This window comes from Rhea pennata, chromosome 8 (genome assembly GCF_028389875.1).
Source record: "Rhea pennata isolate bPtePen1 chromosome 8, bPtePen1.pri, whole genome shotgun sequence".
NCBI classification, from domain to species: Eukaryota; Metazoa; Chordata; class Aves; order Rheiformes; family Rheidae; genus Rhea; species Rhea pennata.
The window spans coordinates 2,287,177-2,314,888 of record NC_084670.1 but is presented as its reverse complement, the minus strand read 5'-3'; the positions used below and the strand labels follow the sequence as shown (position 1 = coordinate 2,314,888).

General features: G+C 53.5%; 1 protein-coding gene across 3 annotated transcripts in view; it reads left to right on the top strand.

Moving 5' to 3' along the window:
• Window positions 1-27,712, top strand: part of PDE4B (phosphodiesterase 4B) — a 168,838-nt gene that overhangs the window by 113,070 nt on the left and 28,056 nt on the right. For 2 of the 3 annotated variants that reach the window (XM_062581005.1, XM_062581006.1), the window contains exons 3-5: window positions 1,315-1,351; window positions 1,442-1,512; window positions 6,673-6,722. In XM_062581005.1, the coding sequence (XP_062436989.1) occupies window positions 1,315-1,351; window positions 1,442-1,512; window positions 6,673-6,722 (158 nt within the window). Of the gene's footprint in view, window positions 1-1,314; window positions 1,352-1,441; window positions 1,513-6,672; window positions 6,723-27,712 lie in introns of those variants that run through there. The other variant, XM_062581007.1, reaches the window with a different exon arrangement.

The window sequence follows — 27,712 nt, the reverse complement described above, 5'->3', positions numbered from 1 at the left end:
AGGACAGACGAGGGCAGGAGAGTGCGCGGGAGGGCTGCTCACCGGCGGTCCTCAGCACCGCGCGCCTGCCGGGGCTCTCGCGGTCCGGGGCGTTGCTGCTGCGGCCGGCCCTCGCCGGCGGGTACGGCCACGGGCAAAGCGGGATTCGCTTCGCCAACCTCGCGGCTGGCGGCCGCGCAGACGCGTCCCGGTACCGAGCCCTCGGGGCTCCGGCAGGAGTCAGCTAAGGGCAGCAGGCGCGGCCAGACTGTGATCTGCCTGACCTATTTTAGACATCGGCTTTGAGACAACTTTAATTAAAACGTAGCCTCAGCAGTGCTGACATCTAAGTCGGGACAGATGGGCCTGCCCGCGACGCTGCCAGGAGCGCCCTCGGAGGGGCCGGGCGCCGGCAGCCGCCCCGGCCGGCAGCGATCCCGCTGCGCCCGGCGCTCGGTTCCGTAGGAGCGCACCCGCTCCTCCGGGGCCCGTGGGTTACGCAGACGCACGGCGGCTGCGCGCAGTCTCACCAGGCACCCTCTCGCCTGTCGACGGTGATGTGTTTTTCTCAGAACCTGCGCTCTTCCGTGATGAAAATGGACAGACAAAACCTGCTGTCGAAGTGACATGAAAGACTGCAACACAGAACGACAAAAGCCAGGAAATTCCAAGCTGACCTTTATCCAAGCTGTTAGGGTTTTTTCCACCGCGCTGTGAGCGTACTGCCTTGACTGCGAGTTTCCTGGCTTTTATTGCCTGGTGTTACCAATCCGAGCAGTTGTTCCAGCCAGGGTTGTTTTTGGTCTGTGAGCGTGTGCTGGGAGTAGGAGACCTTTCCATCAGGGACAAGCTCTGATGTAATGGTGAATAAAGAAACTCCACCTGGGTCAAAGCCCTTTCTTGGGGGTGGTAAGGCTATATGGAAATGTGCCTCCGTAAACCCCCCTTTTTCCAAGGCAAATGAAGCCCTGCTTGGGACAAATGTCTCTGCCTGGGAGCGTGCCAGGGGCAGGCTTTGCCTGCAGCCTGCAGAGACTGGGCCATGGGAGCACCACTGCCCAGCTTCCAGGGGTCGCAAGCGTCCCTGCACTGAGGAGGAGGAGGAGGAGGAGGGTGCACAGCACCTTGCGCACAGCAGAGTCCCAGTGCCACCCAGGGCCTGGCAAACACTCGCCGAAAGGCGGCTGGCTCAGCAGCAACATCTATGTTTAGAGCAGGAGTCTCGAGCCATGTAATGTCACGAGTACACAGGCAAGCTGTACAGCAAGAAAATACTGTCAGTTGTATTTTAAAATGCAGTGAATTGCACAAACATATTTTTTCATTTTTCCCTAGACACGGAGATGACCTGATCGTCACACCTTTTGCACAGGTGAGTTTGAAGTCTGTTGCTGCACGCTAACACGGAGTTTGAGAGCCTTAGGTTTAAGTCATATAAAATCTCTGTGTTTGTTTTCTGTAGGTCCTGGCAAGTTTACGAAGTGTGAGAAATAACTTTACATTGCTTACCAATTTGCACGGGACATCGAACAAGTAAGCCCTCTGCTTTTCGTTGCATTGACCCTTGAAGGCAGTGTAGACACAGCGGGCCGATTCCGGCCCGAACCCCAGCGAGCGCCGTTTTGGCAGGCCGCGCTTCCTTTGGATAGTGCCTGCGCTCTGGTGCTGGACTGCAGTGGCAACGTGCATACAGACAGACAGAGGGACGGGCCCGGGGCCGCGGGGTCGGGACCGTTGCGGAGGCGCTTTAGGTAGCTGCAGAGGCACTGCTTCATCCTGAGCGCAGTTACTGCTCGTGCGCCTTGCACGGCCCACGGGGTGAAATGTGCGGCGGGTTTCAGGGGCTCCTCCGGGTTTCCCTGAATCCGCAGGCTAGAGCTAGCGCCCGCCTGGTTGTGGGGCCGTCCCTGGCAGCCGGGTCTCCCCCGGGCCCTGGCAGCGTGTGGTTAGGTCCTACACTGCACTGCCAGAGGTGGAAACGGAGCCGGGAGCCAGGAGCCGGGAGCGGGAGCTGGAGCAGGGAGCCGGGAGTGGGAGCAGAGAGCCGGGAGTGGAAGCTGGGAGTGGGAGCAGGGAGCCAGGAACAGGGAGCCAGGAGCAGGGAGCCAGGAGTGGGAGCCGGGAGCAGAGAGCCAGGAGCAGGAGCCGGGAGCAGGAGCTGGGAGCAGGAGCCACGAGCGGGAGCAGGGAGCCATGAGCAGGAGCTGGGAGCAGGAGCCAGGAGCAGGAGCAGGGAGCCGGGAGTGGGAACCGGGAGGGGGAGCAGGGAACAGGGAGCCAGGAGCAGGGAGCCGGGAACCAGAGCCGGGAGCAGGGAACCAGGAGTGGGAGCTGGGAGCAGAGAGCCATGAGCAGGAGCCAGGAGAAGGAGCTGGGAGCGGGAGCAGGGAGCCATGAGCAGGAGCCAGGCAGGGAGCCGGGAGCAGGGAGCCATGAGCAGGAGCTGGAGCGGGAGCAGGGAGCGGGAGCGGGGAGCGGGAGCGGGAGCCAGGAGCGGGGAGCCATGAGCAGGAGCGGGAGCAGGGAGCGGGAGCCGGGAGCGGGAGCGGGGAGCCAGGAGCAGGAGCTGGAGCAGGGAGCCGGGAGCGGGAGCCGGGAGCAGGAGCGGGGAGCCATGAGCAGGAGCTGGAGCAGGGAGGCGGGAGCCGGAGCGGGAGCCGGGAGCGGGAGCGGGGAGCCATGAGCAGGAGCTGGAGAAGGGAGGCGGGAGCCGGGAGCGGGGAGCCATGAGCAGGAGCTGGAGCAGGGAGCCGGGAGCCGGGAGCGGGAGCCGGGAGCGGGAGCGGGGAGCGGGAGCGGGGAGCCGGGAGCAGGAGCTGGAGCAGGGAGCCGGGAGCCGGGAGCGGGAGCGGGAGCCGGGAGCGGGAGCGGGGAGCCATGAGCAGGAGCTGGAGCAGGGAGCCGGGAGCAGGGAGCGGGAGCGGGAGCTGGAGCAGGGAGCCGGGAGCCGGGAGCGGGAGCGGGAGCCGGGCGGGGCGGCAGCGGCGCGGCCGCGGCGCACCAGGGGGCGCCATAGCGCAGCGCGGCGCCGCGGGGCGGGCGGGGGCGCGCGCGGGAGCGCTCGTGTGCGCGTCCGTGCGCGCACGCGTGTGCGGGTGGGGGCTGTGTGCGCCCGTGTGCCAGGGTGTGTGCGCGCATGTGTTTCTCAGTGCGAGTGTGCACGCGCGTGCGAGGGTGCGGATGAGCACGCTCAGATCCGGCGGCGCGTGCGCGTGCGCCCGCCTGGCAGCCGTGTCGGTGTGTTTGTGGTCGTGCACGCGCGAGAGCGTGGGGCTGCCCCGTGTGTACGTGCACGTGAGTGTGTGTGCGTGTGCGTGCCCGAGGCTCTGAGTGGGCATGGTGGAGCGCATGGGCTCAGAGCCTGCTCCCCAGCCCATGCCCAGCCTCCGTGTGCGTGTGTATGTACGTGTGTGTCCCCACGCATGTGCACTGGTGGCCACGGGCCAGGGCCCAGCCCCAGCCCGTGTCAAGCCTCCCCAGTGCGCAGCAGGCTCTGCGCGGGCGCCTGCTGGGCTCCATGCACCCCTTCCTGCCCCTTCCCCAGGCAGGGCAGGGGGCTCTCCTACATCAGCCTGCACCCCGAGAGCCGCCGCTCCGCTGCTGCCCCACTGCTCCTAGCTCGGTCATTGCCTCTGGCACGAGGGGCTGGAAATGCAGTGACTCTGAGGAAGAGGAGGAGGAGGAGATACATTTCTGGGCACATTAGGTGCATCCAAAAAAGATTATCTTTTCCAACTTGCCATCTTGGCTTTCCTAGGCTTGTGTTGGAAGTGCAGTTTCTGAGCAGACACATCGCTCATGTTCGGTTAAGCTCTGGTACTGACCTGCATTTTCACTCAACTTTTAAAGAAACTTAGTCCTAGACCAATTTTCACCAAGTGAAAATCCAGAGTAGCACCTGGGCAGTGAAGGATGGCTTTAACTGTCGCCACCAGGCAGGCAGCTTTGCTAGCTTACGTTAACCTTTGGGTAGGAGATTACACGTTGCTTGATTTGGTCTTATAGTTACGCTGAACTAGAAATACAACTTTAAACCAAAATTAAGAGAAGGGCATTGTTTTTATACCTGCTGAGAGGAATAAACCCAATAAATTCTCCTTTTTACCACTTTGTCCGGAACCACCATTTTCATTTGACTATCTATAGTGAGCCAGTCATGGTTATTTTCTGTTCTGGTTTTGTTCCAAGAGAGCCACTGGGCGTGAGGTTCCCGCTGCTCGTTCCTGGAGCGGTCGGTTAGTGCCCACTCTTCCCACCTGCAAGGCGGCAGGTGCTGCTCGGTCCATGTTTCTCTCCATGAAGTCCACAAGTAGTGGCACCGCAGGTTTGCTCCATGGTTGCGTGTGCAAGTAGTGCAGTCTGGCTGCCCACTGTGGACATTGCTGTTTGCCTTCTGACACAATATTTTGTTTTACACTACGTGTAAATTTAAAGCCTGAAATTTTATTCAGGCGTGAGATTCTCCTCCTATTGGTTTCTTTTTGTAAACTTTGATCAGAAAGGACATGCTGATTTTCAAGACGGAGGTTAATGGAAACCAAACGGCTGAAGTGGATTTCTTTTTCACGCTTTGCTTTTTGGAGGAGCTCGAGCGTTTCAGCAACTCGTGATGAGGCCTCTGAAACTGGACGGGGCCGGAAGGAAGCAGGGGCGTAACCTGCAGGACACAGAGGCATCACGCACTGTCCTTTTGAAACCCTTCCCAGATTTGATTGAGGTATAAGTCATTTGCCCAGCCCAAGTAAAAGTCGTTGAATGTTATATGCCGAGCCTTCCAGGTCCGTGGCGGCATGCGCTTGCTCCCAGGCACTGCGGAGCTTCCCGCACCGTTTCCAGATGGCTCTGCTGGCTTACGGCAGTGCTGCCAGCTCATGATTTTATCATACGTCTCATGATATGTGGTATTCTTCTGAAACTTGTGCTCCGGGGATCATGAGGATCCCTGCTCTCCTTTAACCCCTCCTCTTCCCTCTGCGTTCCGCCTCCTCCACACCCTTTCCCCCTCCTCTCCCCCCAAAAGAAAAAAGGACTCTGTCTGTCATGAAATGCTGGAAAATCTGAGTTGTTAGGGCTGGAGAAAAAAAATAAAACAACTAGAACCCAGATTTTTTTGATTTTAGCATGAGGATTTTTAAGACAATTTCCTGACCGGCAAAGAGGAGAGTACAGTTGATGGCTGTCGGATGCCTGACGCTGGCAGCTGTGGCCTGGGAGGCGGCAAGGAGGCGCCCGGCTCCTGCTCGGCGCAGCGCCTGCAGCGGGAGGCCGGAGCAGGCGGCCGGGCCGCGGGCGCTGGAGCGCGCTCCTGCGAAGGCACAGCGCTGCGGCACCGCCGAGCTCCTTTGGATCCACTCTGGGGCTTGCGCGCGCGGTCCCCGGCCACTGCGGAAGCGGGATGAGCTGGGCCAAGCCGTGCTTCCCGGCGACGGGAGTGGTGCCATGCCACACACAGGATTCGGGGAATGCCCAACCAAGTCCGAGCGCGTTCCTCCTTCGCCCACCCGGCCGACAAGCCTGGGCACCTCCGCGCAGGGTTTGGAGGTGCCCGAAGCACCTTCCCGCGGGTCCTGGAAGCGCTGCAGCCACATGAGTGTGGCGTCCCTATTGAGGAGTTTCTGTTTCTCAAAGATCTCCAGATCTGGATTTTCAAAGGCTCAGCAGAGACAGGTCGGGGCAGATTTTCAAAGCAGTCAGCACCCAACATGTACGCAGAGAGCCTTCAGAGAGCCAAGGGCCCGCAGTTGCCTGGATAAGGGCTGGCCCTTCTGCGTCCCACCAGGAAGGGCGAGCAGGCGTCCTGCGGAGCGGCCGGCTCCGGCGCGTTGCCTGCCTCCCGGCTGGCCTTTGCACCGCCGGGAGCTGGGCCTGATGCTGGGAGCAGGATCGTAGCTGCTCTGAGCTCACGAAGCTCTCACCTGGTTAGCGGGGCCTTCCTGGGGCACTTCTGAAGAAGCCCTGGAGCTACAGCTGCAGCAGAGCTGAGCTCCTCGCTTGCTTTGATTTGAGCTTCAAAGCAGAGCTGGCAAAGAATGGAGGCTTCAGATCAGTGGCTGACTCAAAAAAATTGGGGCGAGGAGGCTGGCTGAGGCAGAGCACGGGGAAATCTGGCTTCAGCTGAAATGTGTCAGAAACGTCTTAGTGAAGCAAGAGCCCGATGTTTCATTTTTGATCAGTCTGCACTACTTTGTTCAACCCAAGATGAAATATTTGGGTTTTTTTGTTTGAACTCCTTTTAACTCCTTTAAAAAATGAGGCCTTTAAAAAAATAAATTATGGTTCAACATGAGAAAATAAATAGTTTTATTTGGCAAATTTCACATTGAAATATTTTGACATTTGGAGAAACGCTGCGCCATTTTGCCAGTCAGACCTGCTAGCTAAACTTGAGCCAGTTTTTGGTCCTTCTGAAATCCAGAGTTCTTTGCTGAGATTGTTGCTAGTCAAAAAATGTCGTTCAGCTCCGTTTCAGAGCTTGTAACGGCGGCTGCGGGCGCGGCTGAGGCTGCTGCCTGTGGCCCGTATGGCCTTCCTTTCTCGGGTTCCCGGGACATCGCCTGCAGCCCGGGACGTGTGTGCGCCTAACCGGGGCACGGGCCGAATCATTTCCAAGTGTTTCAGGTTGCTCTGTGAACACGCAAAGGGTTTTTGAACTAAATAATACCTATTTAGAGGGTGTTCCTTCTGTCTCCCTAGGCGATCTCCGGCCACGAGCCAGCCGCCTGTCTCCCGAGTGAGCCTGCAAGGTACGTGCACGACGTCCGGGCGCCCGCGGCGGGCGCGATGCCGCCGGCTGCCGCCCCGCTGGGCCGGGCCCCTGCTGCCCGCACACGCGAACCGTGCCTCGGGCACCGTGTCCTCGTCCACAGGCCGCCGCGGAGACCCCGGCGAACGTGGGCGGGTCGGGGGGGAGCACGCGGGTGAGCGAAGCCCGCGGCCGGAGGCGCTGAGCCCGCTCCGGGGCTGGGGCTCGGCTCTGCCGCGGGGCCGCGGAGCCCAGCCCGCGTCTCCAACCTTACTTCCCCGGACGAGGAGATAAGCCTTGCAGGAGCGCTCATCCATAATAAGGTTTATCGTAGCCTTTCCAATAGCTCTGTGCTAGGAGGGACTCATAAAGCTTAATTTTTACAGCGTGTAAAGCCTGGATTGCTAACCCCCATTTCCTGACACCGTGCGGGTTATTTCTTGTCCTGGGGGCGTGCATAGGCCTGGAGACTTTGTATTAGATTCCTTAAAAATTGTTACGGGAATGGGAAAACCCGATGCGGAAAGAAAATTGGACCACAGGACCTTGACGTCGCGCTCCTGCTCCGCTCGGTCGGTGGCGGGGCAGCGGCGCGCAGGCAGGGCTCCCCTCCCGCCGCGGCGTTCCCGCTGGCAGCGCTCCGCCTCTGCGCCCGGCGCAAGAGCCGGCCTGCGGAATTTCGGCTCTGCACAGATACCTCTGTCGAAGTTGTTGAATCTGATACTAGAGAGTTTCCTTCTAGGAATATATAGATTCATTTTCTTGATGCTTAATTTCTGTGGAAACCAGTTCCTTCCAACGTTTTAGCACTTTGTGGTTATTTTTCTACATATATACAGAAATGAGAGTGTATTGCAGTATTTCTAACTCTCGAAATTTTAACACGAGCTATAGGGTACTTGATATTTTTCCGTTAACCCAGGCTTCTAACGCTGTGGGGATACAGGAAATTTCAGCTTGCTTTTTAACTGAAGGTTAGTTTCTGACCCTCGTAGTTGTAAGGGCTGCAGGAGCTGGGCCTCTTCAAGGCTGGGGGAGAGCAGACTGAGGGGGATCTGATCCATGTTTCCAGATAACTTCAGGGAGAGTGTCGAGGGGTTGGGGCCAGGCTCTTCCCAGTGATGCCCAGTGCTAGGCAACGGGCACAGACTGAAACCCAGGAAGTTCCACCTGAATATGAGGAAAAACCTCTGTACTGTGAGAGTGACGGAGCGCTGGCACAGGTTGCCCAGAGAGGTTGTGGAGTCTCCTTCTCCGGAGACATTCAAAACCCGCCTGGACATGATCCTGAGCAATGTGCTCTAGGTGACCCTGCTTGAGCAGGGGAGCTGGACTAGATGATCTCCAGAGGTCCCTCCCGACCTTAACTGCTCCGTGATCCTGTGAGTCTGTGAAAGCGAATCTTGTGTCACCCTGTAAAGCTCGAAACCAGAAAGCAACTGAAAAGTATCCAAGCTTTTACATTTTTAACCAAGCCCTTGTGATCCTGACTCATGATTTTTAATGCTTCACTTTAATGTTTCATGAGTTTTAATGTTTCAATTATATCCAGTTAGATTAGTATGTCTAAAATAAAATATATTACCGTCTAACCTGAGACATGAAAAAAGAAAAGGTCCGGGTATGGAAATGAGCCCTGCTGGCTGCATTCTTGGTGTGTGGATATGAATTACGTCGTGAAGGGGCTGTGAAGGAAAGCTGCAGCTCCGGCTTCGTGGGCCTGGAAGGAAGCAGAGGGGAAGAGCCTGGATGCGGGACCATGCGGACACTTAACCGGGAATCTCAACTGGCTTTGCAAGTAGTCTTCAAATGTAACAAAAAATATGTAATTATAACTTAAGTAACTTAAGTAAATTGTGATGGTTTGTAGGTAAGAGTAAGAAATATTTTTGAGATTGTGATAGAAAATTGTGTTCTTTCCTTTACGAAAGAAGCCGGTGTTGTCAGCGTTAGTGAAAAAGGAGAGCCTGGGGTTCGTAGCTGGCCGTGGTTTCAGGTGGTTTGTCCTCGTGCCTGGTACCAAGCGCAGCGGGGTCGTTGCACGCTCACAGTGCTGGTCGCTGGGCCGAAGCAGCACCTTCCCGGCCGGCGGCGAGGCTGCCCCGCTCGCGCGGCGTCCCGGAGTCCCGAGGCCTGGAGCTGTCCCTGGCGGAGAGCGTGCGTTCGCTCCGGTTCTCAGCCGAGCACAGCCGCTGCTGGGCTCAGCTGGGCGCCCTCAGCTCACGGTGTCCCCTCGCTTCGTGTGAAAATAGAGGTGTTGTGAGGAAGGCCAGTTCTCCTCCTGCAATTATTTTTTTTTTCTTTTGTCCTATCCTAGCTTGTAAGCCAGGACCGTTCTGGATTCGGACCTTATTCACTTGTTGCATTTCTGCTCTGCTGCCCAGCATCTTCTCGGTTCCTGTAAAGCCTCTGGTGTCCTATGGAGTCCCCTGTCATTCCACGTGCTGATTGCCTCCCTTTCCCTGCTCGCAGCCTTGTTATCGGGAAAAAAAGAGGGCCACTTACTTTCTGAGGAAGTTCCCACTTAACTGCAGCTAGAACCAGGATTTCTAGGGGATTTTTCAGTGTTTGCAGCTTTTTTTCCCTAGATGGGCTTCCGATTTGGAAATTATGAAAGGAAGGAGAGATTTTCCTATCAGAACACTTCCAACTATGTGCCAGTGGCTCCTATGTCTGAAAGGATGCCGAGTGTTTTTCCTGAGGGTTTTGGAGAAGGAAGCAGTAATGTTTTGATTGGGGCTAGGCTGTGTTACATCCTTCTAGATAAAAGAATGTGTTTTGAAATCAAATGTGTTTATATTCCGTAGATTGGGTAGTCGGCCAGGTTCAGTATTTTCTTTTAGCTCTCCCGTGTCACACGTTGATTCAGAGAGTTACCAGAATCAATTGACATCAGTATGAGCACCTCGTATATGTCTCCTTTTATTTGTCATTCGTGCAGTGATTTATATCCTGTTATGAAAAGTGCAGAACTCAGGGCTTAAAGCAAACTAGCATACATTAATAAAATCACCCTGAAGGGAGACAAATTACATTCAGCATTTGCACTGGAAGTAATACATGCCAGCTGTTTACTCAAACGAGAATATTACAGGATTTGTCAGTTGTTGCAAACCAAGAGGAGCCAAATCCGTTCCCAGCGCAGTGCCGAGGAGCTGCATCACAAGGACCCAGGCCCATGGCTAAACAAGAGAGCTGTGCTGAGGTTTTGAAATTCTTACTTTGGCTTTTTCTTGAAACCATGAAAAATTCTGGTCAAGCTTTTCATGAGACAAAATGCTTCAGTGCCGTTAATGATGTCACTGCAAATTTCAGAGCTTTCTTAACATTATGACCACAGCCATAAAAGGAAGAGGAATATGCATCGAACATCCTGTGTTTTGTCCTTGATATCAGCTTAAGTAAATCTGGCAGATTTTTCCTGTTATTTTGTTAAAACTGCAGATTACAGGAACAAACAAAATTGCTTTTATGAATTAACTAAGAAACCATAATATGGAAATACGTAGCTGTAGCAAAAAGTGCATAAATCCTTAATTAGCTCATGCACTTCACAGCTGGGAAGGCTAATGGGAGTATTCAGGATGCTGAGGTTCCTGAGCGGTACACAGCATTACAGCATGCCGTCGCACAGCGCCGGGATGACCAGTGCTGCTACCCAGCTGTGTTCTCTGGTGCTGCAGAAACAAGTGATATGAGCGCGTTGTCGTGCAAGCATCTGCCACATTTCTTTCTCATATATTGTTTTTTTTTAAAAAATGTGGCCTCATTTCCACGGCTACTGTCATTGATCTTTGTGCTACCCTGGGCTCAGTGAATCCATTGCTGCCTTCTGTTTCCTCCATTTGGTCTCTGCTGCCCGGGCATCAATGAGTAGGCTTTGGTTCCTACCCAACTGATTCAGCTAATAAGAACTTTAACCAGTGTAAATCTTGCAGCTTCCACTTACCTTTTCTTTCTGCTTTTTATTTAATTAATTATTTATTTACTTTGCTGGCCCTAGTTCCCTCCAAATTAAACCATATTTTACTGCCTGCCACATTCAGTGTAGGCCTCTCATTCTCCCACTCAGTTTGGTACGATCCCTTCTCCTTCTGCTTTGTTTCCTTGTCACCATTTGGAGTTTTTCCGGGATTTTTTTCATATTGATTTATTGTATCAAATTCTTTCTCTCGACTCATCATAGGATCTGTGCTGTTTGTCTCCAGTATCCTCTCCATTGCTGCGTGATAGGGGCTGCGTACCTGGTCTCCCTGCCTTGTTCCACACCGGTCTGAAGCAGCGTAGGCTCTTCGGGGCGCGTGGAGCCTGGCCAGGGCACACGTCCTACCGCGGCCCTGCCGGCAGCCAGCTCCCCTGGCGCAGGCCTTGCCGAGAAGGCGCTGCACCGGGCTGATGCACGCGGGAGCAGGACCCCACTCCCGGATAAACAGGGCAGAAGTGGCACGTGTCTCCTGGAAGATCAGGATCCAGCTGGGTGATGGGACATCACTTTGCCCACACTGGATTGTGTGATGGGCTGTTGCACTTGCACGTTACCGAGGGCTAGCAGGAGCAAAGCCCAGCAGCGAGGGTCAGGCAGTGCCGTGTGCCTCCTGCGGCTACGAGAGGTTTGCAGAAGCTTCTCCCAACAGCAGGCAACCAAGTGCCCCTTAGATATTTTTCAGCAGAGAATAATTATGCTCTGTCCTCCCAATTAGTTATACATCTAGCAATATAATACAGCCGGCTTGCTGTGCAACCTGAGGCTTTGCAGGGTGTAGCGCTTTGGGGGATGTCACACGCTGGCTTTTCAGGGCTCACAGGATTAAAGCTTTGTTAAAATTCCTCCCTGGGGATGGGAGTGAAAGATTGGTATTTCTTCTTGCTTGTGCCTTCGCCTCTGCTCTCCTGCACGTTTGCACTTCTCACATGCCTTTACACGAACTCCAGACTTCTACTCTTTCATTTTTTATGTGAGTATAAGATGTACGCAGACTCGTGCATGAACAGTTGGACAAAGCATAAACAAAAGACTGGATAATGCTGGTGCTTGTGCTAACAAGAGCCCCAGCTTTCTGTAGGAGTTAACAAAGCCTGTGCATCAAAGTCAGCTCTTAGTTGCACGTTAGTACAAACCCCAAGTACTGAGCATGGAGCTAGGTCTCCTGCAGCAGGCTTCCTCAGCTCGGAGGGCAGACAGCGGCGCTAGGCGGGTGCAGAATGGATGGTTGGGTTGGAAATTGTGCTGTGAGTTTGGCTGAGTCCGGACTGCAAGCTCTGGCCTTTCAATTTGGAGACAGATTGTACTAGTTAAGTAGATGCAGTGTTTTAGGCTTCTAACAAGTGTGTGGAGCCCTGTTTCTCCAGACTACCAAATAGCTAAGGGTTGATAAAAAGTAACGATTGTGCACGATAAATTCAATGGTATATAGTATTTGAAGATAATGCAAGTGTTATTTTTAAAGGATACAGTGCTATAATGATGCAGATTATTTAGAGACTAGCAAAGCTATAGAAGAAATCAGAAGTCATCTTAATGACATGACCAAGTAAAATCAAGGCTGTTGAACTATAAAGTAACTGTGCTGTTTGGGGAGATAAAAAGTGTGTTCCAAAGTGAGCTTTAAAAGTCACCTACAGAAAAAAAAAAGAGAGGAGCTGGCCAGCCTTCCGAGGGTGTTGCTGACATCCAGGGCTGTGGAAGAGCAGTTCATTCCCGAGTCCGTTTCGCGTGTTCGTCCTGCCAGCAAACACCCTCCTCCCCCCGAAAGTTGGACTCATGCTTCTTAGTAAGTATTTCAGTTATGCTATTGACGTCAATGCAGTCATTAAATAGATTGCCGGCCCTCCCATCAGCAAACCTGTGCCAAAGACCTAGAGGCAGACACATTTTAAAAGAAGAATATCAGGTTTTCTTTTAGCAATTGAGAGAATAAGGGAAAAGTTTCTTCTGAAGTCAGTATGCTCTGCAATATGATTTTTTCTTTTTTTTGCTTAATTTTCTAAGACTTCTTTACTGCTAAGATAATTGCTGCATTTATTTAAGACACCGTTGTTATGTTACTCTGCACATAAACAACTCTAAATGAGGCTAAAGAGTAGTTTTTTGTGATCAGCTCCAGCTGAAAAGCGACACCCATTTTACGTCTCCTGGCTAGATTTATTCACATATCAAGTAACAGGAGTTATTCAGGCAAACCTGTTTAGCCTTTGACTCCAGAAATTCTGCAAGGATTGCATGACATCTATTTAAGAAAATAGCCTTGCTTTCTGCTCAGCACGCCTCCGAAGACGCACAAGCTAGGCATGACCCCATGGCAACGCATAAAACAGTTCTCCCCTGCGTCCCACCGGCGGGTGTCACGCGAAGCTGCTGCACGTGCCGCCGGGAGCCCGCTGCTGCGGGGCCGGCGGGACGGGCGCCCGTGGCAGGCTGCGGGAGCCGCGCGCCCGGGAGCCTGGCCGGCCCCCGGCTGGGGCGCACAGCGCTCCCTGCCCCGTACCGCCGCCGCGCCGCCGCACCTGGTGGCATCTGCAGGTGGGCGGAGGGAGGACCTCTCCTCTGGCCAGGCGGCCGGGGAGGTGGCACTCAACAGCCGCAGCATGTTTTGAGGAGCAGTTTTGGAGCCCGAGCGCTGTTTCTTGTTGTGGTTGTTGTTTTGCTAATGATTACCGAACTCCGTTACACAGCGTGAAACCATAAAAACAGTCTGAGGGTACTAGAAGGGCTTCTCCCCGGTGGCCGATACCTTTCCGAGTGATGCAGGCACACGCAAAGCCAAGGTGGCAAGGAGAAGACTTACTGATAAAGGGGCTGCTGCACCGTCCCGCCGATTGGAGCCCTTCCACCCCCATGTCACCAGGCTTTTCCAGCTAGCGAGGGCTGAAGCGGGCTCCCGAGAGCCCCCGTTAGCTCATCGCCGCGGCAGCTGCGGAGGAGTGCCTGCTCCCCGCCGGGCTGAGCGCCCTGCCGCAGCGCCGCGTCCCCGCGGCGGGCTGGGAGGCGCGAGGCCGTTCCGCATCTCTGTGCCGGCCTTCCCGGGGCGGCACACGGCCCTTGGACAGGCCCGGTGGGCAAGACCACGTCCTCCTCCCAGACCTGGGTGCAAGGGTGAGTGGCTTTAGCTGTGTGCTTTAAGAAGTACGTCCTTCTAACTGTGCGCTGTGCTCGCCAGCAGCTGAGTCTGCCGGCCCGTAGCTGGGCAGCGGCTCCCCGTGCCCGGTTCGGGAGCGTTGCTTGGTCGCAGCTTGCAGGGCTGCGTGCGGCCGGTGAAACGCCGGCTTCGGGGCACCCAGTATGAATTCAGCCCTTGCCCTCAGCAGGAGAAACATTTCGCCTGGTAAAGTTAGCTCTACAAATCTGCTATTTTAGGATAACAAGTATAAACATCAAAACTATTAATATCTATACCAGGCAGCATTAAAGGGGAGAGGAAATGATTGCTAAAGCTCTTCTCCCTCTGTCCGGCTGCAGAAACCCCTCCGTCCGAGGCGCCCTTCGCGCTCGCTGATTCCCGGTGCTGAGCGAGGAGCGCGGGGACTGCGCTCACACGGCAGTCGCTCCCAACTGCTGGGACAGTATTATCGATATCCTTTCATATCCCGACAACTAAAAACATTTCTCGTGTTAAGCAGATAAGTTATGCTCACTTACATAAGCCTGCCCTGGTGCAGCTGTTGAAGAATATTACAATAACAGTTAATGACACGTTCTAATACGGTTTTCCCTTTAAGAAGTGCCTGTAAATGGTGGTTTCTGCTTGAAAGTGTATAACTAGGATATTTTCTTTGATGGAAAAGAACCAACTGTTAATTATTTATGGTTATTAACAAAACATGCCAGGTCTTCAAGTGAATTCATTTCATTGGAAAAACTTGTATGCTTTCAAAGATTTAAGTTTATCAAGTAACACAGTTAAAAATGCATGTAAATTTGTCCCTGTGGAATATATTTTAATGTCTAAACCCACTGCTGATTGAGAACGCTGTGCTTTCAGGCCCTCCGTCGCTGGCGGGGCTCAGCACGTGCAGACGCCCCCGCCCAGCGGCGGCTCGGTTCGGCAGCTCACGCGTTCGGGTTTGGCGCGGTGCTGGGGCAAAGCCCCTTCCGCCCGCGGAAACGGCAGCAGCACCAGACCCAGGCTTCAAGCCGTATTTCGCAGTTTCTGTTGGTTACTGGGAGCCACGGTCCGTAGCCGTCATTGAGTACTAAGTACTTAGGCAGTGAGATTTGATTTTAAAAACCCCTCTATGCCTTTTCGGTGTAGACGTTCTAGCGTGACCAGCCCACTGCCGCACGGATGCCTTCCCCGCTGGAGGTTAAACGAGCGTGCGTAAGAGGAGGCTGCTGCTCGGCCCCGGCCCCCGGGGCCGCGGGCGCTCGGCACCACCACAGCCCGCTGCCCGCGTGCGCTGGGGGAGGCGTTTACCAGCTTAAAGCTCGGCGTGGTTCTAAGAAAGGTTTTGCAATTAATGCGTTTTTCTCTCCTCCGTGAGGCCGCAGCACACAGAAGTGCTGGCTTTGTCCGGGGTTGCTCTCGCTAGAATTTGGTGGTTGTGGATTGTTTTCCTTCCTTTCTCCTCAAAGATCCTCCTGGAAGAAGAGAAATCTAGATTCACGTTTTCAGCCTAGAACTGGAGTATTTTCTATTTCAGCAGGAAAGCTTTAAAAGATGGGGTACACATCCAGCTCCTAGTCAAATACATACATCAGGCATCCACCTTAATTCAAGTTCTTTGGACAAGGTATTTCCCAAAATTCCCATTAGGAAAACATCACAAACTGTTAGCAGCTTCCTAGGTTTGAATTATATTGCGTGAAACCTTGTAAATATTTCCATCTACTTAGAGTAGGAACAAACTATCCAGGTGAAAGCCCCAAACTCCCTTAATCACACTCTGTAGACCAGGAGCAGTGGAAGCGAAGCGCTGGTTGCGATGGTGGCGGCGGCGGCGGTCGTGGTGGCAGTGGAGATGGTGGCGGCAGTAGTCGTGGCGGCGATGCTGGTGGCGGTGATGGTGGCGGCGGCGGTTGTGGCGGCAGTGGAGATGGTGGCGGCAGTGGTGGTCGTGGCGGCGGCAGTCGTGGCGGCGATGCTGGTGGCGGCGGCGGTCGTGGCGGCGGTGGCGATAGTGGCGGCGGCGGCGGTCATGGTGGCAGTGGAGATGGTGGTGGCGGCGGTCGTGGCGGCGATGCTGGTGGTGGTGATGGTGGCGGCAGTGGTCGTGGTGGCAGTGGAGATGGTGGTGGCAGCGGTCGTGGCGGCGATGCTGGTGGTGGTGATGGTGGTGGCAGTGGTCGTGGTGGCAGTGGAGATGGTGGTGGCGGCGGTCGTGGCGGCGATGCTGGTGGTGGTGATGGTGGCGGCGGCAGTCGTGGCGGCAGTGGAGATGGTGGCGGCGGTCGTGGCGGCGGCGGTCGTGGCGGCGATGCTGGTGGTGGTGATGGTGGCGGCAGTGGTCGTGGTGGCAGTGGAGATGGTGGTGGCGGCGGTCGTGGCGGCGATGCTGGTGGTGGTGATGGTGGTGGCAGTGGTCGTGGTGGCAGTGGAGATGGTGGTGGCGGCGGTCGTGGCGGCGATGCTGGTGGTGGTGATGGTGGCGGCAGTGGTCGTGGTGGCAGTGGAGATGGTGGTGGCGGCGGTCGTGGCGGCGATGCTGGTGGTGGTGATGGTGGCGGCGGCGGTCGTGGCGGCAGTGGAGATGGTGGCGGCGGTCGTGGCGGCGGCGGTCGTGGCGGCGATGCTGGTGGTGGTGATGGTGGCGGCGGCGGCGGTCGTGGTGGCAGTGGAGATGGTGGCGGCGGTCGTGGTGGCGGCGGTCGTGGTGGCGATGCTGGTGGTGGTGATGGTGGCGGCGGCGGTCGTGGTGGCAGTGGAGATGGTGGCGGCGGTCGTGGCGGCGGCGGTCGTGGCGGCGATGCTGGTGGTGGTGATGGTGGCGGCGGCGGCGGTCGTGGTGGCAGTGGAGATGGTGGCGGCGGTCGTGGTGGCGGCGGTCGTGGTGGCGATGCTGGTGGTGATGGTGGCGGCGGCGGCGGTCGTGGCGGCGGCGGTCGTGGCGGCGATGCTGGTGGCGGCGGCGGTCGTGGCGGCGGTGGCGATAGTGGCGGCGGCGGCGGTCGTGGCGGCGTGCGGAGCCCGGCCCCGCGCGCGCGGCCCTTCGGGGCGCCTTGCCCGCTGCCCAGAGCGAGCCGACGGGCCCGATTCGGCACCGGCCGCAGAGCCCGGGCTCGGGGAGCGGCGTCAGGCGGGCGCAAACCGCCAGGCCTAAGTGCCGGCTGGCCCCAGAGCGCGAGAACCCCCTCGGGCTCCGTGCCGCGTTCCGTGGCGCTGCCGGGCGAAGCTGCCGCGGCCCGAGAGCCTTCGCGCGGGCTGCGCCACGCTGCCCGGACACACGCTGCGGGGCGGGGGCGTCCCGCCGTCCGCCGCTTCCTCCGCAGCCTCGCACCCGGCCCCGGCCCCGCTTTGGGGCGCTGTCAGCGCTTCGAAAGGCCGCGGGGGCGGGTCAGTGAGTCCCCTCGGCCGCGGCCCCCCTCGGCCGCGCGGCTTCGCGCCCGGCGTCGCAGCCTGGCCCTGTGCAGAGGGCTCGCTGCGCGCCTCTCCGGGAGCCTCGTGAGAGCTGCTTGCGCGACGCTGTACACGCGCGGGCTTTTCGCCCCGCGGCGGGCCGCGGCGTACGAGTCGGCCGTTGGAGCTGCGCGTGGGCGCCGCTCGCGCTTCCCGCGGTGCCTCCGCCAGCGCCGCGGGCCGGCTCGCGGGACCGAGGCAGAGCAGCGCTTGGAAAATAGGTCAAAAGAGGTCTTTTTCTGCAACGTGCTGCATACCCGAGTGGCTCTGCTAAATGCATAAGTAACAGTATCTCTGGGTTTCACCCGTACCTGACAGTCACATTCATTTATTTTGAGAGGCTGCTCAAGGGAAAGAAGTTCAAATAAGGTAAATCAGTGAGGTGAACATTATTGCCCTTTGAGTGCTTAAAATATCTGTTCTAGGAAAACAGATTAAAATTCCAAACTAAATCGATGTTTTAAGCTCCCATCCCTAACGATAATGCTTTCAAGAAATTGCATTTAGCCATGAAAAAAAAGATGCATTTAATTGTGTTTTATAATTAATATGATTTAAATGGTTGGCGTGATGGCTCAAAACGTACCGGGGGATCTGTGTGGCCGGCCGTTCCAAGGCTGTGCTGGGCCGGCGAACGTGAAGGTTCGTAGGCGTCCTGACGTATTCCTCTGAACTGTGACTGGAGTTCCTTCAGGAGCCACAGTCTTAACTTTCATCTTAAAGACCGTAAGGGAATTAAGTTGAGATGAAATGTAAGACAATTTTACACCAAATTGTAACCCTTTCAGGAGCCAATCTGATTTCCAGGTCTAACATTTTACCACTAGCCTGTTCTACAATGCTAAGGGTTGCTTATTCTGATCCTCTTTTAAAATTTCTGGAGAACTTACCTCGTAAAGAGATAAGAAACATTAATTAACCTTGTCTTTATGTCTAACGCCAGTGGCCGGGTAGTGCTTTTCAAGTGGATCAGGCCCTGTGCTTCGTGCTGGCAGGATGCTTCTCTGATATCTCCTTCCCTTTCCTGCTCCAGCATTTGTTTCACCAGCATCAAAGGACTTTCATCCCTACCGAATATTTACACCTTAAGCTATTTTATCTCTGGTCATTCTCTGAGCTGGGTTTGATGGCTACGGGTGGATATGTGGATGAAAATAACGTGTATGTTTTGTGGCAGGTCCAAATTCAGACGTTTTTGTTTGTGGTTTGTGAAAGTCTTACGAAACACTGAAGCACAGTCCCGTTAGTCCCTTGCGTCTTTCATGTTTTTCCCTTTGTTGAGTTCAAATTGTCGCTGTGGTCTTCTGTCTGGATGGTTCCTTCTTCTGTCTGGATGGTTCCTTCTTCTGTCTGGATGGTTCCTTCCTTGTCTTAGGCCTGTTGTGAAAGCCAGTTTGTGGTTTCTCAAGCAGGAGTTATCAGAGCAGCAGCAGGGGTGCAGGCACCCAGTTCTGCATAGGTTTGGGGTGGACAGAGAGCTGGTGAAAGCCGCTGGCCCGGACTCTGCTGCGGTTGGCATGGTCGAGAGCCTCCTGCCCCGATGCGCAGAGTGCACTGTAACCGAGCGCAGGAGTCCTTTGCCGGGGTGAGCCAGCTCCAGCGCCGGAAGCCATCTAGCCACAACAGCGCAGGATGGTGCCCCACCTAATTAGGCCTGCTGAAAGGCAGGGCTAATTAGTTCAGGTGGAGTGCCTTGTTAGCACGGCGATGTTGCTTCCAGGATCGGAGTTGGTTTCCCAGCACGTGGAAGCTGACCAGCCCTCCCGGAGCCAGCCCGGATGAGATTGTGCGCTGCGGGGGACAGACAGATCCTGAGTGGGTAGCTAGGTGATTTCATAATCACATCCTGGTTTTTCAGTGTCTTTCTCACACTCGCACGTTCTCACGCACACCGGGCACTTGGGCAGAAACCATTGCTACTCTTGCAATAAAATGGTCGTCTTGCTGCGACCTGGCCTTTGCTCAGCTCGGGAAGCAGAAGCACAGTTTGGGCTCCCCCAGATTTATGGGAAGCTGGAATTGGGATTTAAGTCCCAGTGCTCAATTCCAAATCTGGAATGGAGGCTTCTTCCTGAGCCCATGGAAACTAATGGTAGTCCTGCAGCTCCACGTGCTGTTTGCTCTGCCCTTTGAGGAGTATTTCATGTAAAAGTGTGAGGGGGATTCATTTAATTTAAAAATTTGTAATGGTCTTGGCAATTCTGATCGCTGCTCAGAAACTTGTTCGAGGTATGTGTTCGTTTCCGTATGAAATGTCTCGTCTGAAAAAGCATTTGTTCCTTTTGGCGTTCTCCCTAGCAAACTCTCCCCAGCGTTTGGTTGGGGCAGTGCTGGCGCTCGTTTTGTTAGACTCTGTATAAGAGAGGGACTCTCATGTGGGTGTATTTTTCTCCTGACTTGTGAATAGGGCAGGAATCCTACAGGGCAAGAAGGAACTGAGCCTGGCGGGTAAGATGATAATGTGTCAAATCGTGTGTTTGCGCCCTGGGATAAAGTTGGAGCTGAGCAATCTTTCCCTTTCATTCAGCAGGCCAGGATTAGACCGTGCCCCTCTTGCCATTTCGGTCTCTCCCTATCCCCGGTCTAAGGCATTCCTACTATGCAGGCAAATCCCATTCCCAGATTCCCCGTGATATCACTGCTAAGTGACATTTGACAAAATGCTTCCTGCATTCTGTTACTTCCATTTGGCACCGCAGAAGCCCTGTCTCTTCCCCCGCTGATTTGTGGCAGCCGCGCGCTGCTGCTCGCTGCGGTGGGCTGCCACGCGGCGAGAAGACGCTGCCGAAATGAGCCCTGCCCTGTGGTAAAACACTCCGTGTCACCCTCAGGCGAGATGGTATCTCCGATCTAAATCTTTCTTCAGAACTTGTTCAGCTTTCCTGGTTAGCCGGCGTTCGGGATTAAGTGTTTAGGCTTATCTTCAGATCAGGAAAGAGTTCTCTGGGAAGTTTCAGCCACCTGAAGGTTTTCGTAGTGTTTACACCTCATTATCATGCCGAAGGTGCGGGGTTACCTCTGCTTTCGGGATCTTACTCTTTCGTTTTTACATGCTAAGATTTAAAGGTAAAGTTTACACACCTGATCTAGAGCGTGTGTGTTTTTGATACACGCACACACACAAACTGAAGGTAAGAGTGCTTTCTGAATTGCATTCAGGACCCTAACATTTGTTAGCTAAACTTAGCTAAACCCAGTGGGTTTCCAATGCTCCATTTCAGGTGGAGAGAGGTGTTTTTAATATTGATTCTTTGGGAATGAAGAATCATGACTGAACATGCCCTACAACCTGCTTCAATGCCTACCAAAGCTTCGGCCCTTCTTTCTGAGGCAGCATGGTAAATCCAGCTCTTTGCAAGGCTGTGCTTCAGAAGTAGTGGTCTTCTCTCATTTTTCTTTGTTCTTTTTGAAAGTTTGATGTTAGGGTCTCTGATCTTTTCAGTGGTGATTGTTCTACTTCTGTGGGGGTGTCATGGGTTCAGGGGTTTCTTGAGTGATGTGCCAAGAATCTCAAAGGCAGTCGGGCATTCCAGTAAGCTGCTGGTTGCCTTTAGTAGCCTTGAGCCCTGGACATTTCCGCCTTTCTCTGTTCCTTCAGTTCTCTGGTTGGCAGCCCACAAAATGTCACAGCTGTACCACACAAGGGGCTCTTCCTTCACTTCTGAGCTTCAGCTTCTCTGTGCTCAGCCTGGCACTCTACCCACTCTGGACTGCAGAGATTTATCAGACTGGTGTCTTGGGCTGACCCTTGATTGCTTCCTCCATGTCATCATCATCTCCTAGAAAAAGCAGTGCTCTTGGTACCAGTGCTGCTTGTGGGCAGCAGTGATTATTGCCACAAAGACTGGCTTGATTGTCAGGAGACTTGAGCTACTTCTCCAGCTCTGAACATAATAATCAGTGAACACCCAACCCTAGATTAATTGCTAAGCAATTGCCCAGTTACTGCTAACAGTCAGTGTCTGTTGTTCAGTGAGTTGCCAATTACTGTGGATCCTCAGATGACCTGATTCCCATGACCCAGCTCCAGTTCACCTAGCCTTCCCTAGCTCTGGTAGACATCATGATGACTCTTTGCAGGTTTGTCCAGTTCTGTCTTCTTTGGCTTCATCGGCATTCAGCACTTTAGTAGGCTGGCAGCCTGCAGCTGCAGCTCCAGGCAGATCTCTTAGTGTGAGTTTCCATGAAATGGTTCATTTTTGCCTATCAGAACACTGCTTTGCACCCCCTGTGACGATCTCCCTCCTCTCACCTTGGAGATCTTCCTGTGAATCCCAAGCATCACGATCAAAGCAAGATCTGAGACTGACCCACTGCCCAGTGCCAGGATCTCTGCTGCATCCTGGCTGTTCATAAGCTCTTTTGTTTGTCATTGAGGGCCTTCCATTTACTGCTTGATGTCAAGATGCTTTCATTGCCGTAAGATTTATTTCACCTCATTTCAGCCACCTAAAAATTGCAGAACATTCTCAATTAGTGGCTATTTCTTAAAGAAAACTTACTGAGAACTCAAGGGCTAACCATCCTGTTGTGCAGGAAGATCAGGAATTTCAGCAGAAGACAACTCGATGAAGCAAGGAGCTTAGCGAACAAAAATGCAGAAAGAGAGCAGGCAAAGAACGAGAAGGAGACTGATAGCAGGAGCAGTATAAAAACATTGTGCAGGCATGTGGGGGTAAATCGGGCAGGCCAAAGCCCAGCTGAAGCTATGATTAGCTGGGGATATGAAGGGAAACAAGAGGGATCCTGACATGAGTATGCTAGTAGTAAAAGAAAGTTCAGAGAAAACGTAGGTCAGTAGGTGTATGGGGGAGGCAGCCTAGTGGCAGCCACTGCACAACAGGCTGAGGTGCTCAATGCCTCTTTTGTCTCAGCTTCTCAACGGCTGCTCCCAGACCTCTGTGCTGACCCGCGGGGCTTGGGAAAGAGAGGGGCAGGCAGCAAGGAAGGAGCCGCAGGTCAGGAACGACTTAGAGGAGGTGGATTTGTTCAAATCCATAGGGCTGGGCAGGATTCAAGCTGAAAATGCTGGCTGAGGTCACGATGCAAGGCCACTGTGCATCGTTCTTGAAAAATCGTAGTGATGTGGTCCCTGGCACATGGAAAAAGGCCCATCTTTGAACAAGTGAAGTGAGACCTGGGGAGCTATGGGCCAGTCAGACTCACTGTGGTCCCTGGAGAGGTCACTGAGCGTGTCCAGTGGAATCCATTTCCAAGTACATGAAGGGCATGAAAAAAAGTCAGGATTAGTTAATGTGGATTTATCAAGGGCGAATCATGCTTCACCACCCTGGCCTCCTCCTACAGTGAAAGTCCTGGCTATGGGGACATGGGGAGGTTTGTGGATGTGATACACATGACTTCAGTGAGCATTTTGGCAGCATTTCCTTCACATGGAAGCTGAGGAAGTATAGGCTGGACAACCTGACTGTTACTGGAGGTGGTCGTTGCTGGATCACCTGGTGCAAGCATAGTGATCAATGGCTTGTTGTCCAGTTGGTGGCTGACAACAGGAAGAGTAGGGGGCATCTAGCAGCGCTCCACGGCTACTTGAAGAAGTGTTAAACAACAGCAGCACCAATCTTGTTTTTGTAGTGGCATGTTACTGCCTGCTTAAAAAAAAAAAAAAAAAAAAAAAAAAAAGAAGAAGAAGAAGAAGAAGGCAACAGCCACAAGTTGAAGCTTGAAAGGAGTGTGGAGGGGGTCAGGTTGGATGTAAAGGCAAACTTCTCTGTCAGAAGGGTAGTGCGGCAGTGGGACAGGCTAGCAGTTGGGGAATCTCTATCTGTGGAGGTTTTCAAGATTGAGTTAGACAAAGTTGCTGCCCTAATGCTGGTGATGAGCTACAAAGCTAATGCCGGGGGAGTCCTGCACTGAGTGAGAGGCTAGACTAGATGACTTCTGGAGGTCCCTGCAGCCAACTTCTGGGATTCTATGATAGCGAGGTGCCTTTGGTGATTAATGGAGAAAGCCAGGCACCTTGAGGAGGTGATCCAAGCCGTCCTAGGAGACACGCTCAGAATAAACTAGAGTCACCCTTTGGAGGTCCCAGTCACTTTCCACTGACTGTGCAGGGAGCTTAGATGATTAACTTTTAGATGGCTAAAGATAGCTAGATGAACCCCCAGGCCAGTGACATTTCTCCAGGCTAATATTACTGCTTATCAGTGTTGCTCAAATTACACTGCAGCTGGCTCCATGGTGGAGCTACAGTCATCCTGGCTGTTGACTCAGAAACATCACTGCTGCTATGGCAGATGAATGACGAGCAGCCGTCTCGGGCGCTTCAAGCCATGCAAGCCGGCCAGAGTCACGCCGCAGGCATTCTTCCCTTGACTGGAAGCTGCCTCTTCAGTTACTAAATGAGCTGTGGCTTTTTTCTTCTTGGGATAGCTGCAGCGTGGAGACAGAAAGTGGTTTAGTCTCCCGTAGCGCCTGTGTCATTCCCTACAGGCAGGACTTCTTTCTCCCTTTCATGTTGCTTCCCACAGTCCCAGTGTCTTCGCTTGGTCAGTTGTCTCTCTTTGCTCCCTGGAGTCTTTCGGCTTGAACCTGGGTGTCTGTCTGATGTTCTTGGCTGGTGCTGTTTTAATTACTGACTTGGCATCTTCAGCTCTTCTGTAGCCATTTTTCTATGGGCTGAGCTTTTCCCAGCAACCTTTCTGGGCAGCTGAAATCATGCATCCCAGAAAGGACCTGTCTTTAATTAGAGACTCTTCAATGGCTCCAGAGCTAAGTGTAAGTGGCAGGATTCTCAGCAATGTAACAAGAGAGCTTATGTCTTCTGCTTACTGCTTGGAAAAAAAAACAAAAACAAAAATACCCCCCAAAATCTTGGCCATATTTTGCCTGAGGTTATAGCGCATGTCAAATGCTTTCATCAACAATTTCAGCATTACAAACGTTATTCCTGGCAGCAGTATCTCTCTCATTTCCTGTCATTTTTCGCAATTAGCAGTAGAAAGCTTTCGCTTTAGGTTTTTTGTCACTATCTTTCTCTGTCATCTCTGCATACAGACTCCATTGTTTCTGCTGCTTTTGAGCTCGTGTTAAGATTTTGTCTGCTTTTCCCCAGCTGGATTTCCTCCAGTGCCACCTCCTGATTGTTCCTCTAGCAGCGTCTCTGCCAGTTAGTCACGTGGCCTTTCTTCGCCTGGGCTTCGCTGCACTGACCTCCGTTACCATATTTCGTGTATCAATGTTGGGTAACAGCATAAGAACATCCCACATTTCTAAAATAGCCTTTTGCTAAAAGAGTTATTGAGAGAGACACTGCAGTTTCAGCCTGCTTTCCGTTCGTTTGCACGGGCTGCCCATCTCCATGCCCTCTGCAGAGCCTTGCGGATGCCCACGCTTCTCCTGTTGAGACCCAGCACCCCCGGCATCTCTCCCAGCCTCCAGCCATGCCTGTCCCAGCCCGCCCTGGGTCCGGGAGGGAAGGAAAGGCCCGTCTCTCCAGCCAGACCTCCTTTGCACGCCGGAGGGAGGCTTTAGTGCAGCTGCAGGTGTGAGAAATGTGAGAGGGGACAGCTGGAGTTACTTGCAGAACTGGAGTCCCCAAAATGTCCTTAGGAGGGGCAGACGGGCAGGATCATCCATTTGTTCAGGGAGTTGCTCAAGAGATGGGTCTGGCTCCACCTGTCCCACAGGTGCTCAGGCTTTTGCCTTCCTTAGCACATCTACACTTATCTTTGCAAAAGATATAATTAGTTTCATTGCATGCAATGAAATGTTGGGGGAAAAACGAGTGGATCTGAATCTTCAGCTGTTCCCACGAGTGGCGATTGCTCAGTGAGCCCAGCGCCCGGGCTGCCACCCTGGGAGCGTGCAGGGGTCCGTATACCTGGGAGCGAGACCGTGTCCCTGTGCGGGACAGGGGGCTCTGCTAGGCACGGCTTGCTTTTCACAATTTGCTTTCTTTCTTTAGATACCTTTCTAGCTTTTGTGGTTGAGAAAAATTGCAAATCTGACCCAGGGGTCCATAAAAGACTGTGGTAGTTACAAGATGCAGGTGTTTCGGGTTGCGTTATTTGAGGCTCATGGTTTTTCAGTTCTCGCAGTTCTTGAGATGGTACTGTGAGGCGCAGGCGTTTTCCTTCCAGATTTTAACCGAATCGCTGCAGTTGTGCCCTGCTTCTCTTACTGTGTTTCCTGTGAATTTTCAAACACATCTATGGAACAATTTTCTCCAATGTATTTGTTGGATCTGCTAGAACAATGGCTTAATTCAAGGAAATAGCTCTCTGCTCATGGGCAGTCATGAATGCGCTAACAGGATACATTAAACAAATAAATTATTTAGTGTCGGTTGTTTGCTCGGCATTGTCAGGGATAACTCCGTAAACACGTACACGCGGTCTGCAGGCAACCGCGGATGCAGCAGGGAAGGCAAAGGGTGAATGGCCCGCAGCCTGCACCAGTGCCTATTCGATCAAGTCTTGGCATGCCGTCGGTTGATAAACCTGTTTTACTGAACGTGTTGTGTGCTCGGGGTTGAGCGCGACGCTAGGCACTGGCTAGGAAGCGTCACGGGGCATATAGGGAATCTCGCCCTCCGGAGTTAAAACAGCCCGTTCTGCCGTCGCCGGGGGACTGGCGGGTGCCTGCGAGCAGCTGGCTCCGACTCGCCTCCGTCTGCGCCCTGGCCGTCGGCGTCCTCGGTACGGCACCCAGGCCACCACCCTTCGCTTCTCTAACTCGCGTGTCTCGTCCGCGTCGTGACCCGCGACCAGCCGGCTCTCGGCCGAAGCCCGGGAGAGCTCAGCCGGCGGCTCCGGCGCCCGCGCTCGCCTCGTGCGGGAGGATCCTCGGAGAGGGCTGCCAGCGGGGCCGGCGCTGCCCTGCGCTCCTCCCGGCGCCCCTCCGGGGCTGCTCGGCACCTCGCTTCCCTCTAAGCTCTTAGTAGCAGTCCAGGACGGAGAAATGTAAATGAAGCCTTCAGTAAACAGTGACGATATTTATCCCACTCGCAGAATAACAATGAGGCAGGCAAATGATTAACGAGGCATCTCCCTTCCTTCTGAATCAGCCCTTATCACCTGTAATCGCGGCGGCGGCAGCGATAGCGGTGTGTGACAAAGATAGGATGTTATATAATCAGAGTAAATTGTCGTAAAGCCCTCTCCTGTGTTCTGCGTGAGTAAGACTCCTAATGTCAATATTACATGATTTTTAAGAAATGTCTGTATCTGAATCTGTTTTAATTTTAAATTTATTTTTTTTGTAAATTATTATAGGTGTCAGTAAATGCGCAGAATATTCAAATGCGCCGAAAGCCCCCAGAACACAGGTTGTGTCCCACTGATTCACACTGAGCAGTGGGTACGTTTCAAAATTATACCCGTAATGGTATTTTCAAACATTTCTCCAGGAGCCTAGTGGCATGCTTACAGACATTGCTTAAAGCAAAATTTTAAGTGACGGTAAGCGGTTTTGTGCCGCAGGATGAACGTTTACGTGTTTCCGTGCGAGGACATTAGCACCTGCAAAACCCCAGTCCCCGACTTCGCAGTCGGAGCGGAGCTCGGTCCGGCAGCAGCAGCAGCGGCGCGCTGGCGGCGCGTTTCCCTGTCGCTGGTGCGAGTTAGCAAGCATTTGTTGTGTCTGTCTGTACTTTGTCTTTTGTTTCTTGCGCATGTTCTGCTGCTTGAGGTTTTTCTTAAATTCTATAGGTTTGTAGAGCGTGGGCATTTAGGGAGCGTTTCAGAGCCTACCTCTCGACGTGCTGTGCCTGCCGAGTTTGGGAGGATCCAGCAGTGTAACCTCTCCCAAGCAGAAGTGCACAACTGCTTTCTTGTAATTTTAAATGACCAGATTTGGTCTCGAGTCTGAGTTGCTGTTGAGGTAAGGTTAATACCGAGTGCTGATATCTTCTGTTGGATCAGCTGGGATGGCTGGGAAAACGGCCGCTCTTGTGCACTCAGCAGCCCGCCCTCAAGTCCCCGCGGAGCTGCCGGTGCGAAGGCAGAGCTGAACTGTGCGCTCAAGCACGCTTGTGGGAAGCACGGCCTTAAATGTTAAAGAAGTTTATAATTATAAATAGCTGCAATTTATTGCAGCCAAGATGCAATTAAAAGTAAATAACCCAGAAGACAGCTTACAGGCACAGTAAACAAACTGCTTGCATGCGGAATAGCATATACAGTAAAAGTTTTGAAGATCACTGGAAGTTGCAGTAATTTACTCTTTAACCTTCTCTGTAAGAAGTTGCTCTTTGAATATTTCTACATAAAAAGCAGGCCTTTTTGATAGAGGCTGTGAGCTCTATTTTTTTAAGTTTCTGCATGCCTACGGTTACAAGTGAAGTTACAATCCATTAGAAGTTGCTGTTTCTTTTATTCCCCCCCCCCCCCAGAATTAAGGATTGAGTCTTTTGCCAGTATAATCACTTTATAATTTGATGTTTAAGAGCTGAAATGAGCTGAGTTTGTAAAGGTGTCTG